The following is a 14,495-nucleotide window of genomic DNA, read 5'->3' as shown; positions in this document are numbered from 1 at the left end:
ATTGGCTAAAAGGCAATATTCTAGAAATCAAACTAAAATGTTAACTCCTCACCCCTATATAAGCCTAAAATAAACAAACCAAAAAAAAATCTCGTTATCTATTCTAATGTTTAATTATCTATGATTTACTGATGTTGATTATTATTATTTTCTTTTTTTTTGTTTTCCCCCCCCATCCAACCAATTTTTGTGTTGTAAACATTTTTGCAGTTGGTCGATATTTGCATGCCGGCTCCGTCTTTTGAAATAGATTTCAATTAGATTAAAAAAAGATTTATTTATAATTATTAATAATTTTTTGTTGATCTACCAAACAAATACAAGAAGAAAAAAAAAAAACAAACAAACCAACCACATAAATATTTTCTCCCATTTCAACACAATTATAGTTAAAATAAAAACTATATTAGAAAATAAACAAAACAAAAAACCTATCAATAGCTGAAACACAGTTTTTTCGCTACAACTTTCTCAATACACAAGGGATTAGTATTTTTTAGTATTTTCCAGTCTATTTAAAAACAAAAGCCATTATAATAAATTTTTATGAAATTATTGCTCGTAAACTCAAATATATAAAAAAAATATTATAGCTATTTAGAAAAGGAAAATAGAAACAGTTATACCATAAATAAAAATACTATAAAGATATTTTTAATTTAAGACTAAAATCTATATATCCTTCAAAGATAAAAATTTTTGATTTCGAAACGTGACGACATATAGAAAAAAGTGATTTTTATTTTTTTGTTATTCAAATGCTTTAGAGATATTTTTTTCCAAATATTTTAAATTATTCTTTTTTAAGATTTCGTTTTATTTTCTTCTACTTCTATACTTTCCTATTCTATTACTTTTTCTTATTTTATTTTACTGTTTTTTTTCATATACGAAACAAAAAATGAGTATATTCTAGTTAAAAAAAAATATTGAAAACCCATATTTCTTTGGAAAAAATGAAACCTTGTATGTGTTTATATATATATGAATTATTTAATATATAGTTTTAACATTATGCCCTAAGATTTTTTCTATAGTTAAGAGGTTCTAAACTCCAATATCTTTTTTTTTTAAGGAATTAAGTATTTAAAAAGCTTTCATATGTTTATTGTAATATATAAGACACTCTATGTCTCTCTATATATCTCTCTTATATATAAAATACCTACTCTCTGTATTCGTATTGTTATGTTAAATCCATAGCATGTCATAAACATAGACACAAAATAATTTCGGTAGTACTTTTGTTTCGAAATCAATATGTTATGGGCCTTGAGATATCAATACAGATTTTTTTTATATCTAGTATTATATAATAGTTATTACATTGTTAGATCTTTGAGGTAATGGGTAATTTCTAAGCTATTTTATTTTATGTATTTTATTCCTCTAAGCATCGCCATAGACCGTCTCAAAGTATAATAGAATTATTGATACACCAGTGGAGGGAGTAAAAATTCAAATTTTTTTCGTTTTTTGTTTTAAAGATTTTTGGTAAACGAAGTTCACTTTCATCTTTCATTTAGGGTTAAATAATTATAAATTATCTCCAACTGTATATCATATGGAAATATCTTTATATCATATACTATTTGATATAAAGGTATTTCGTTTGTCTCGAATTTTAAAACGTAAAGTCTTCAAAAAAAAAAAAAAAAATACATACCAGCAGTGTCTTTTAATCTTAAATAATAGTCAACAAAATTGGAATTCAAATATAAAATATGCAACAAATGCACAGTGCTGTCAGTCCCCTAAAAAGTTGAATTTACGCTAAAATTGGCTTCATATAAAATCTTCTCTTGACCACGGTTGCCAATCGAGCTAAAAATAATTTACTACAATCTGGATAAAACTCTGCCAAAAAAAACTACCAAACAAAAAATTTTATTTATATAGAAAATTTTGTCAACATTTTATTTCTATAGAAAATTTTTTCAACATTTTATTTCTATAGAAAATTTTGTCAAAATTTTATTTCTATAGAAAATTTTGTTAAAATTTTATATCTATAGAAAATTTTGTCAAAATTTATATCTATAGAAAATTTTGTCAAAATTTATATCTATAGAAAAATTTTGTCAAAATTTTATATCTATAGAAAATTTTGTCAAAATTTTATATCTATAGAAAATTTTGTCAAAATTTTATATCTATAGAAAATTTTGTCAAAATTGTATATCTATAGAAAATTTTGTCAAAATTTTATATCTATAGAAAATTTTGTCAAAATTTTATTTCTATAGAAAATTTTGTCCAAATTTTATTTCTATAGAAATTTTTGTCAAAATTTTATTTCTATGGAAAATTGTGTTAACATTTTATTTCTATAGAATATTGTGTTAACATTTTATTTCTATAGAATATTGTGTTACCATTTTATTTCTATAGAAAATTTTGTCAAAATTTTATTTCTATAGAAAATTTTGTCAACATTTGATTTCCATAGAAAATTTTGTCAATATTTTATTTCAATAGGAAATTTTGTCAAAATTTTATTTCTATAGAAAATTGTGTCAACATTTTATTTCTATAGAAAATTTTTTTTAAAATTGTATTTCTATATTGTCAAAATTTTATATCTATAGAAAATTTTATCAAAATTTCATTTCTATATAAAATTTTGTCAAAATTTTATTTCTATAGAAAATTTTGTCAACATTTGATTTCCATAGAAAATTTTGTCAAAATTTTATTTCAATAGAAAATTTTGTCAAAATTTTATATCTATAGAAAATGTTGTCAAACTTTTATCTAGAAATAAAATTTTATTTTTATTGAAAATTTTGCCAACATTTTATTTCTATAGAAAATTTTATCCACATTTTATTTCTATAGAAAATTTTTTCAAAATTTTATTTAAATAGAAAATTGTGTCAAAATAATTTACCACAATTTAGAGAAAACTCTACCAAAAAACTACCAAACAAAAAAATTTTATTTATACAGAAAATTTTGTCAAAATTGATATCTGTAGAAAATTTTGTCAAAATTGATATCTGTAGAAAATTTTGTCAAAATTGTATATCTATAGAAAATTTTGTCAAAATTTTATATCTATAGAAAATTTTGTCAAAATTTTATTTCTATAGAAAATTTTGTCCAAATTTTATTTCTATAGAAATTTTTGTCAAAATTTTATTTCTATGGAAAATTGTGTTAACATTTTATTTCTATAGAATATTGTGTTAACATTTTATTTCTATAGAATATTGTGTTACCATTTTATTTCTATAGAAAATTTTGTCAAAATTTTATTTCTATAGAAAATTTTGTCAACATTTGATTTCCATAGAAATTTTTGTCAATATTTTATTTCAATAGGAAATTTTGTCAAAATTTTATTTCTATAGAAAATTGTGTCAACATTTTATTTCTATAGAAAATTTTTTTTAAAATTGTATTTCTATATTGTCAAAATTTTATATCTATAGAAAATTTTATCAAAATTTCATTTCTATATAAAATTTTGTCAAAATTTTATTTCTATAGAAAATTTTGTCAACATTTGATTTCCATAGAAAATTTTGTCAAAATTTTATTTCAATAGAAAATTTTGTCAAAATTTTATATCTATAGAAAATGTTGTCAAACTTTTATCTAGAAATAAAATTTTATTTTTATTGAAAATTTTGCCAACATTTTATTTCTATAGAAAATTTTATCCACATTTTATTTCTATAGAAAATTTTTTCAAAATTTTATTTAAATAGAAAATTGTGTCAAAATAATTTACCACAATTTAGAGAAAACTCTACCAAAAAACTACCAAACAAAAAAATTTTATTTATACAGAAAATTTTGTCAAAATTGATATCTGTAGAAAATTTTGTCAAAATTGATATCTGTAGAAAATTTTGTCAAAATTGTATATCTATAGAAAATTTTGTCAAAATTTTATATCTATAGACAATTTTGTCAAAATTTTATTTCTATAGAAAATTTTGTCAAAATTTTATTTCTATAGAAAATTTTGTTAAAATTTTATATCTATAGAAAATTTTGTCAAAATTTATATCTATAGAAAATTTTGTCAAAATTTATATCTATAGAAAATTTTGTCAAAATTTTATTTCTATAGAAAATTTTGTCAAAATTTTATATCTATAGAAAATTTTGTCAAAATTTTATATCTATAGAAAATTTTGTCAAAATTGTATATCTATAGAAAATTTTGTCAAAATTGTATATCTATAGAAAATTTTGTCAAAATTTTATATCTATAGAAAATTTTGTCAAAATTTTATTTCTATAGAAAATTTTGTCCAAATTTTATTTCTATAGAAATTTTTGTCAAAATTTTATTTCTATGGAAAATTGTGTTAACATTTTATTTCTATAGAATATTGTGTTAACATTTTATTTCTATAGAATATTGTGTTACCATTTTATTTCTATAGAAAATTTTGTCAACATTTGATTTCCATAGAAAATTTTGTCAAAATTTTATTTCAATAGGAAATTTTGTCAAAATTTTATTTCTATAGAAAATTGTGTCAACATTTTATTTCTATAGAAAATTTTTTTAAAATTGTATTTCTATATTGTCAAAATTTTATATCTATAGAAAATTTTATCAAAATTTCATTTCTATATAAAATTTTGTCAAAATTTTATTTCTATAGAAAATTTTGTCAACATTTGATTTCCATAGAAAATTTTGTCAAAATTTTATTTCAATAGAAAATTTTGTCAAAATTTTATATCTATAGAAAATGTTGTCAAACTTTTATCTAGAAATAAAATTTTATTTTTATTGAAAATTTTGCCAACATTTTATTTCTATAGAAAATGTTATCCACATTTTATTTCTATAGAAAATTTTTTCAAAATTTTATTTAAATAGAAAATTGTGTCAAAATAATTTACCACAATTTAGAGAAAACTCTACCAAAAAACTACCAAACAAAAAAATTTTATTTATACAGAAAATTTTGTCAAAATTGATATCTGTAGAAAATTTTGTCAAAATTGATATCTGTAGAAAATTTTGTCAAAATTGTATATCTATAGAAAATTTTGTCAAAATTTTATATCTATAGACAATTTTGTCAAAATTTTATTTCTATAGAAAATTTTGTCAAAATTTTATTTCTATAGAAAATTTTGTTAAAATTTTATATCTATAGAAAATTTTGTCAAAATTTATATCTATAGAAAATTTTGTCAAAATTTATATCTATAGAAAATTTTGTCAAAATTTTATTTCTATAGAAAATTTTGTCAAAATTTTATATCTATAGAAAATTTTGTCAAAATTTTATATCTATAGAAAATTTTGTCAAAATTGTATATCTATAGAAAATTTTGTCAAAATTGTATATCTATAGAAAATTTTGTCAAAATTTTATATCTATAGAAAATTTTGTCAAAATTTTATTTCTATAGAAAATTTTGTCCAAATTTTATTTCTATAGAAATTTTTGTCAAAATTTTATTTCTATGGAAAATTGTGTTAACATTTTATTTCTATAGAATATTGTGTTAACATTTTATTTCTATAGAATATTGTGTTACCATTTTATTTCTATAGAAAATTTTGTCAACATTTGATTTCCATAGAAAATTTTGTCAAAATTTTATTTCAATAGGAAATTTTGTCAAAATTTTATTTCTATAGAAAATTGTGTCAACATTTTATTTCTATAGAAAATTTTTTTAAAATTGTATTTCTATATTGTCAAAATTTTATATCTATAGAAAATTTTATCAAAATTTCATTTCTATATAAAATTTTGTCAAAATTTTATTTCTATAGAAAATTTTGTCAACATTTGATTTCCATAGAAAATTTTGTCAAAATTTTATTTCAATAGAAAATTTTGTCAAAATTTTATATCTATAGAAAATGTTGTCAAACTTTTATCTAGAAATAAAATTTTATTTTTATTGAAAATTTTGCCAACATTTTATTTCTATAGAAAATTTTATCCACATTTTATTTCTATAGAAAATTTTTTCAAAATTTTATTTAAATAGAAAATTGTGTCAAAATAATTTACCACAATTTAGAGAAAACTCTACCAAAAAACTACCAAACAAAAAAATTTTATTTATACAGAAAATTTTGTCAAAATTGATATCTGTAGAAAATTTTGTCAAAATTGATATCTGTAGAAAATTTTGTCAAAATTGTATATCTATAGAAAATTTTATCAAAATTTTATATCTATAGACAATTTTGTCAAAATTTTATTTCTATAGAAAATTTTGTCAAAATTTTATTTCTATAGAAATTTTTTTCAAAATTTTATTTAAATAGAAAATTGTGTCAAAATTTTATATCCATAGAAAATTTTGTCAAAATTTTATATCTATAGAAAATTTTGTCAAAATTTTATTTCAATAGAAAATTTTGTCAAAATTTTATTTAAAAATAAAATTTTATTTTTATTGAAAATTTTGCCAACATTTTATTTCTATCGAAGATTTTATCAACATTCTATTTCTATAGAAAATTTTGTTAAAATTTTATTTCTGTGGAAAATTGTGTTAACATTTTATTTCTATAGAATATTGTGTTAACATTTTATTTCTATAGAATATTGTGTTAACATTTTATTTCTATAGAAAATTTTGTCAAAATTTTATTTATCTATAGAAATTTTTTCAAAATTTTATTTCCAAAAAAAAAATTTGTCAAAATTTTATTTCAGTAGAAAATTTTGTCAAAATGTTATATCTATAGAAAATTTTGTCAAAATTTTTTATCTATAGAAAATTTTTTTAAAATTTTATTTCTATAGAAAATTTTATCAAAATTTTAGAAAAAAAAAAAATTGACAAAATAATTTTTTTTTTCTATAGAAAATTTTGTCAATATTTTATTTCTATGGACAATTTTGTCAAAATTTTATTTCAGTAGAAAATTTTGCCAAAATTTTATTTCAATAGAAAAGTATGTCAAAATTTTATATCTATAGAAAATTTTGTCAATATTTTATTTCTATAGAAAAGTTTTTCAATATTTGATTTCTATAGAAATATAGAAACATTTCTCAAAATTGTATTTCTGTAGAAAATTTTGTCAAAATTGTATATCTATAGAAAATTTGTGAACATTTTATTTCTATTGAAAATTTTGTTAAAAATTTAATTCTATAGAAAATTTTGTCAAAATTTTATATCTATAGAAAATTTTGTCGAAATTTTATATCTATAGAAAATTTTGTCAAAATTTTATTTCTATAGAAAAATTTTGTCAAAATTTTATTTCTATAGAAAAATTTTGTCAAAATTTTATTTCTATAAAAAATTTGTCAAAATTTTATTTCTATAGAAAAATTTGTCAAAATTTTATTTCTATAGAGAAATTGGGATTATGTGCAAAATCTACCAAAACATTAAGAATTCTACCAAACAGTAAAAAATCTACCATTTTTGGTAGAATTCTACCAGTAGTGGCAATCGTTCTCTTGACTCTTCATTGAAAAAAAAAAAAAAAATACACACAAAAATGTTGCATACTTTTAGGCACTTCTTTGTCACACAAGCTTCATTCGTCTAAGTAAAAAAAAAACAAAACCCTTTTAAATTAAATTAAATATAATAAATATCTTCTAAAATTCATCTTCCAAACCTCAAACCAAACAAAAATCCCAAAAAAATCTTAGTTCTTTTTGAAAATCAAGGGAATTATATAGACAATTTTTTTTTATTCTAAATAGTCCGTAAAGCGACTTTAAATTTTTCAAAAAAAAAAAAATCAAAATTCCAAATTCATTTTACTTCCTCCTAGTAAATATCAAAATGGCCATATTAACTTAAAACACTTCCCACCTTACAATATTTTGTCATAGTAGTTTTAGTCTCCTTAGAGGAACAAATAAATAGATAATTAGTTATTTTGTTGTTGTAGTAGTTGTAAGGAACCCGTTTGAATTTTCCAATTTGTGCCATGTTTATTAAAAACAAAAAAAACTCAACCCGATACCCATATATGTGAACACACCAACCAAACTCTATTCAATTAAAAGTCATTGATTGTAGGAAGTACCTATTAACAGAGCTCAGAGCTTTTACCAAGAAAACAAAAAATATACCGAACAGAAATACATTTATGAAAGTAATTATTATTGTTTTTTTATATTTATTTATTTTTTATATAATTTACATGTTTTATTGTGTATACAGCTACAATGGGACATATATAAGGATATAAACCAAATATGTTAAAAAATGGCTCCATTTTTTATTGACTGCCAAAACGTTGAGAAAACAATCATTCAAAAGCTCTAATTTATAATTATGTTAACAAGAAACAATTGTTGTTATATTGATTTAAAGCAATTTCTATATTTAGAAAAATGTTTTTCTATTTGTTATTTTTACAATTTTTTTCTCCACACAAAAGTTTGAAGACGATGTGGCTGCTACTCATATAACACATAGATCGGTTTCTGTCCGCTAAAAAATATGTCAGCATCAACATTCAATTTTTTCAATTATTTCGTTTCGTAAAAAGTAAGTGTCTTTCGTAACAAGCAAATCCGTTCAAAATGGAAAATTCGTATTTTTACTGTTTTTGGGCGTAATATTTGAATCCTCTATGCAATTTATCATCTATAATACAATTCAAAGTATTTTTCAATATAAGTAAATATTGGGATATACTCTATCTGATCTGGTCCTCTTGACGTTTCATTATGTCCCCATGGTCCCTTTGAGCTGTTTCCACAAATGATAGGTTCTCAGTTAGATTTAAATACGACTTTAATATGAATCTAAAAAGGTGCTAAATTATTAATTATTATTTTTAAATTTATGTATTTTGCAATATTTTTATTTTAAGTATAAGTAACATTCAATAGAGGTAAATTATGATAGGGTTACACTGAGAAAATATTTGACAAAAATAGAAAAAAAAGAAATTTGTAACAAACAAATCCACCAAAAGGCCTTTTTATACAGACATTTTTTTAAATATTAAAATTAAAAAACGAAACCAACCTTGTAATAAGTTTAAATGTTGTTGGATTTCACATACTGCTCATTAAATTTATATCGTTAAATTTAAAAAAGATAAATTGAAGTAATTGATATTTTGTTTGATTGAGTTTTAAATTATTTTATTATTTTTTTTTAAATATTTTTTTTAATTACAAATGTTGACAAAGCCCAATTAAATTTATGTTTGAAAAAATTTGACCGCCCGTATCCATCGCACACTATTTACAGATGCAGAATCAAGCTAGCAAAGATTTAAGAAACTGCATTACTGACTAGTTTATGTCTACTTTATTCAGATGCAATGAGTTTCCAGAATTAAATTTACAAAATTAATTTTTATTTTTTTAATATAGATATATAAAATTAGAAAATTTTACCAAGTCCAAAATTGTCCATTTAAAAGTATTTTTTAAAAATACGCGATATCACTGCGCATATACCATATCCGCCACTCACTATTTACCGATGTCTTTCGAGAATCCTACACCAATATTCTCAAGCTATCAAAGATTAAAGAAACTGAATTACCGACTAGTTTATGTCTACTTTATTCAGATGCATTGAATTTCCAGAATTAAATTTACAAATTTAATTTTTATTTATTTTTTTTTAAATATATATAAAAATTAGAAAATTTGAATTGCCCATTCAAAAGTATTTTTTAAAAATACGCGACATCACTGCGCATATACCATATCCACCACTTACTATTTACCGATGCCTTTCGAGAATCCTACACCAATATTCTCAAGCTAGCAAAGATTAAAGTAACTGCATTACCGACTAGTTTATGTCTACTTTATTCAGATGCATTGTGTTTCCAGAATTAAATTCACAAATTTTTTTATTTTTAAAAATATATATAAACAATTACAAATTTTGACAAATTCCAAAATTGTCCATTTAAAAGTATTTTTTTAAAAAATACGCGATATCACCGCGCATATACCATATCCGCCACTCACTATTTACCGATGCTTTTCGAGAATCCTATACCAATATTCTCAAGCTGGCAAAGATTAAAGCAACTGCATTACCGACTAACGTATGCTTACTTTCTGTCAACTGTTTTACCGACTGTTTGAAAGTTTTTTATTTACAAACCATTTACAAGGATTTTCGAAATAGCAAACGCCCCCGAGCCTATAAAAAGGCCCTATATTGAGGGGAACCAATGGCTATCCCATTGAGTAGATAGATTGTGAATGGCCCATTTTTGATAAAATACTTTTGCATAATAAAAAAAAATATTTTGAAATAAAATTATTTTTATTGTTTAATTTAATTATGGAAGTGCCTTAACATCTCACGACAAATAATAGAGTTCATGGCATACGGCCACCAATTTACATTTTTATCCAAAAGCCAAAAAGAAATCTGTTGTTATCATAAAAAAAACATCCCGCTAACTGTTTTACCGACTGTTCGAAAGTTTTTTTGTTTACAAGGATTTTCGGCATAGTAACCGCCCCCAGCCTATAAAAAACCTCTATATTGAGGGGAAACAATGGCCATCCCATTGAGTAGATAGATTGTGAAGGGCCCAGTTTTGATACATTGATTTTGCATAATAAGAAAAATAGTTTTGAAATAAAATTACTTTTTTTGGTTTAATTTAATTATGGAAGTGCCTTAACATTTCACGATAAATAATAGAGTTCATGGTATTCGGCCACCAATTTATATTTTTATTCAAAAGCCAAAAAGAAATCTGTTGTTATCATAAAAAAAGCATCCCGCTAACTGTTTTACCGACTGTTTTAAAGTTTTTTGTTTACAGACCATTTACAAGGATTTTCGGCATAGTAACCGCCCCCAGCCTATAAAAAATCTCTATATTGAGGGGAAACCATGGCTATCCCATTGAGTAGATAGATTGTGAAGGGCCCAGTTTTGATACATTGATTTGCATAATATGAAAAATAGTTTTGAAATAAAATTACTTTTTTTGGTTTAATTTAATTATGGAAGTGCCTTAACATTTCACGATAAATAATAGAGTTCATGGTATTCGGCCACCAATTTATATTTTTATTCAAAAGCAAAAAGAAATCTGTTGTTAGCATAAAAAACTATTTTACCGACTGTTTGAAATATTTTTTATTTACAAACCATTTACAAGGATTTTCGGCATAGTAACCGCCCCCAGCCTATAAAAACCTCTATATTGCGGAGAAACTATGGGTATCCCATTGAGTAGATATGATGTGAATGGCCCAGTTTTGATAAATTGCTTTTGTATTATAAAAAAAATAGCATTCATGGTATTCGGCCACCAAATTATATTTTTATTCAAGAGCCAAAAAGAAATCTGTTGTTATCATCCCGCTAACTGTTTTACCGACTGTTTGAAAGTTTTTTTTATTTACAAGGATTTTCGAAATAGTAAACGCTCCCAGCCTATAAAAAAACCTCTATATTGAGGGGAAACAATGGCTATCCCATTGAGTAGATAGATTGTGAAGGGCCCAGTTTTGATAAATTGCTTTTGCATAATAAAAAAAATATTTTGAAATAAAATTATTTTTATGGTTTAATTTAATTAGATTTTTTTTTTAAATTCTGTATAATAATTAGTGCCATTTGCCTTTAATATTTAACTAAGAGATGGATTTTTTTAAGAATAAATTTTCCTCTATCACTTTGAAAATATCGAATAATTACATATTGAAAAAAAAAAACTATATTTTCTTTTCAATCCGTCCATAAACTTTTAATTTTCTTGTCTCTACAATACATCAGATCAGCAATAATTATTGAAAATAGTACTAGTCAAAGGTCCAGAGAATACAAACAAACCAATAGGAAGACAAAATACAAAAAACAATATGTAATTATATTAAGATTTATAATATTTTTAAGTAAATCTATCTATCTCGATAATATTATGTAAGATATCTAATTATTAGTATTTTTTTTTTTCTTAAATAAATTTAGCATTTAAAAATCGGAAAAAGAAATATCTCCCAATAAGGCTAGAAGAAAAAAAAATAAAAATCACTTTTTTTCTAAATTGGTTTTCAAAACAGAACAAAGCCGTTTCATTCCAAAGAATTTGTGAAATAATGGAAATAAAATTCAATATTTTCTTCTTACACCTACAAACCCGACCCCTTTACACCAAAACGTATCCTTCTTTAATGTCATCTACCAAGTTGAACCAGAGTAAATCAGCTAAATCCTTATCATTAGTAGTTGTAGTAGCCAAGTAATTAAATTGATGTTTTTTTTGTAATTTTTATGCAAGAGAAAATTCTCACAAAAATTTGAAGTTTTTTTTTTCATTATCACTATTAAAATATTTATAAATTATTGTTAAATATATATTTAATTTGACATATGGAAATAATTGTAATAATTATATGTATATGTGTGTATATTTTAGTAGGAGCCATTAAACCACGACGTTTGGCGGCTACTCGTGAGCATCCTTATCAGAGAGCAGCAGTTGGGGTCCCAGCAAAGCCGGGCTTTATTGAGATCAATTGAAAAGAAACTTAAAGAATGCAAAACAAAAAAAATATATATAAGCAAATCTTGCAGATGATATGAGATAAAGAGGGCATAAACAAATGAAAACGAGTTAAGTTTTTCTTCGAAATCGAAAAAAAAAACTTACATTTCCGAAATTCTCTCAAACCCCTTCAACTCTTTAGCATCCCGAGAAACCTAACAAGAAATCTATGAAGAAGGATTCTAATTATTTAAATTTAATTTTTAAAAACGAAAGTGTTATAATTTTTTCTTTTATCAAAACAAAAAAAAAAAAAACAATTGTCTTAAATATTGCAAAGAAAAAACGAACAAATTTATCAATTCAAAAAAAAGTAACAAAAGAAATATCAACACCAAAATTATAGCCGTCTGTCTGAGCCCTGCAGCTGGGGCCCCTCCTTAAGTATTGTTAATGTCAACCTCTGCTCTGATATCCGATGGCTAATTTGCATTCTATCTCTCTGTGTGTCTCTCAAAAATGAATGTTTTCCTTTTTTTACAAAACAAAATTACAGCTTAAACAGGTTAGTTGTGTTTTTCTATATAAATTTTTATAATTATTATTATGCTTATAATTATTCTATTATTATTGTTTAATCTAAAAAAAAAACTAAGTATATAAAGCCATTATGAAAAAGAAACTTTTATATTTCTTCTTGTCCAAAAAAGCAACAAAGAAAACCAACCAGTGAATTTCTCTCTCTCTCTCTCTCTCTCTCTCTCTTTGTAATAGGAGATATACTCTTAAAAAAAACTCCTCTGATTTTTTATATAAATATATAAAATAAGCTTTTTTTATACACAATTGTTTCAATGTTGACTTGTGCCTTTGCAAAATGTTTTTGTTAGCGAAAAAAAAAATCTTCGTGAGAAACGAAAACTCCCTGATGTTGAGAAAAAGAAATTATAAAAATAAAAATTTATAAGAGTTTTATAGAATATAATGAAACAAAGTTTATAGAATTAATTTTAGTTAAGTTTATTTTTTTTTTTGTAAAATTTTTGTATCATATAAATGTCCATGTTTTTTTTATATATATATGCCTACACATACATATATACACATACAGGATATCAAAACAGAACATACATACGTACACAAAACAATCAAACAAACAAACAAACAAACAAATATGTTATATATGTTATATTATTAGATGAATCTTTGTATTTTATTTTTTTTTTTTTGCAATTTATAAATTTAAAATAAGAAATTGTTTTAAATTTATTAATTTAGAAATTTTTTGTACACTTTAGCAACAAGCGAAAATAAAGGTTAATTTTATTTGTACAGAAGTGACAAAGAAAACACAAAAGAAAAAACTCCTACAGCCCAAGTCATAAAAGGAAATGCTAATATCACATTAATTTTATAGTATTATTATTTTTTTATATTAAAAAAAAATACCAAAAAAAGATTTAATTTTGTACTCTCTTGAAGCGAACCCATGATATTTAAGATTTATATTTAAATCAAATCTATATGTATAAGCGAATTGTTATTAATTTTAATATTTTTGTGTGGACGATACAAATAGGATGACGATAAACCAGCATTGTCATTAAGTTTATAACGCATCGATATATTGGTTTCAAAATTTTTGGTCGTGGTGAAATTCTGTGTAGATTTAGCCATGTTCGTCTGCCTGGTGAAATCACGCTAACATACAAAAAAATTTTTTTTTCTGATTCAATCACGAAATTAATTGATAGAATTGATTTTTTAATTGAAATGTCTACAATCATGAAAATGATAGCATCAAACACAGTTTTAATTGAACATTAAAAAATACTTGATTTAATATACCCAGCAAAAAAATTTGGAAGTTCTTCTTAAGGCACAACTTTAAAAGCACTTCCAAAAATTTTTTCCTAAAGATGTTCTTTATTTTAACTGCACAGGAAGTTCATATGAGTCAATTTTTTATAACTCGCTTTTTTCACATTTCTAATGGAAAATTTAAAATTTTATTATTTCAAATGGGTTAAAAACAAATTAAAAATTAATAAAATAGTGCACATTATTAAAATTTTTTCCGAAAAATATGCAA

At 22.5% G+C, this 14,495-nt stretch overlaps 1 protein-coding gene across 3 annotated transcripts in view; it reads left to right on the top strand.

The window, feature by feature from the left end:
• how (protein held out wings) overlaps positions 1-12,941 on the top strand; it is a 183,648-nt gene extending 170,707 nt beyond the window's left edge. The window contains exon 8 of one of the 3 annotated variants that reach the window (XM_075289898.1): positions 12,338-12,941. In XM_075289898.1, coding sequence (XP_075146013.1) covers positions 12,338-12,438 — 101 coding nt within the window. In that variant the 3' untranslated portion in view covers positions 12,439-12,941. Of the gene's footprint in view, positions 1-210; positions 448-12,334 lie in introns of those variants that run through there. The other 2 variants (XM_075289888.1, XM_075289907.1) reach the window with 2 other exon arrangements.
• Positions 12,942-14,495: the final 1,554 nt, after the last annotated feature.

This window comes from Haematobia irritans, chromosome 1 (genome assembly GCF_050003625.1).
Source record: "Haematobia irritans isolate KBUSLIRL chromosome 1, ASM5000362v1, whole genome shotgun sequence".
Lineage (NCBI taxonomy): Eukaryota > Metazoa > Arthropoda > Insecta > Diptera > Muscidae > Haematobia > Haematobia irritans.
Note: the sequence above shows the minus strand (reverse complement) of the source record. Positions and strands in the feature narration are given on the sequence as shown.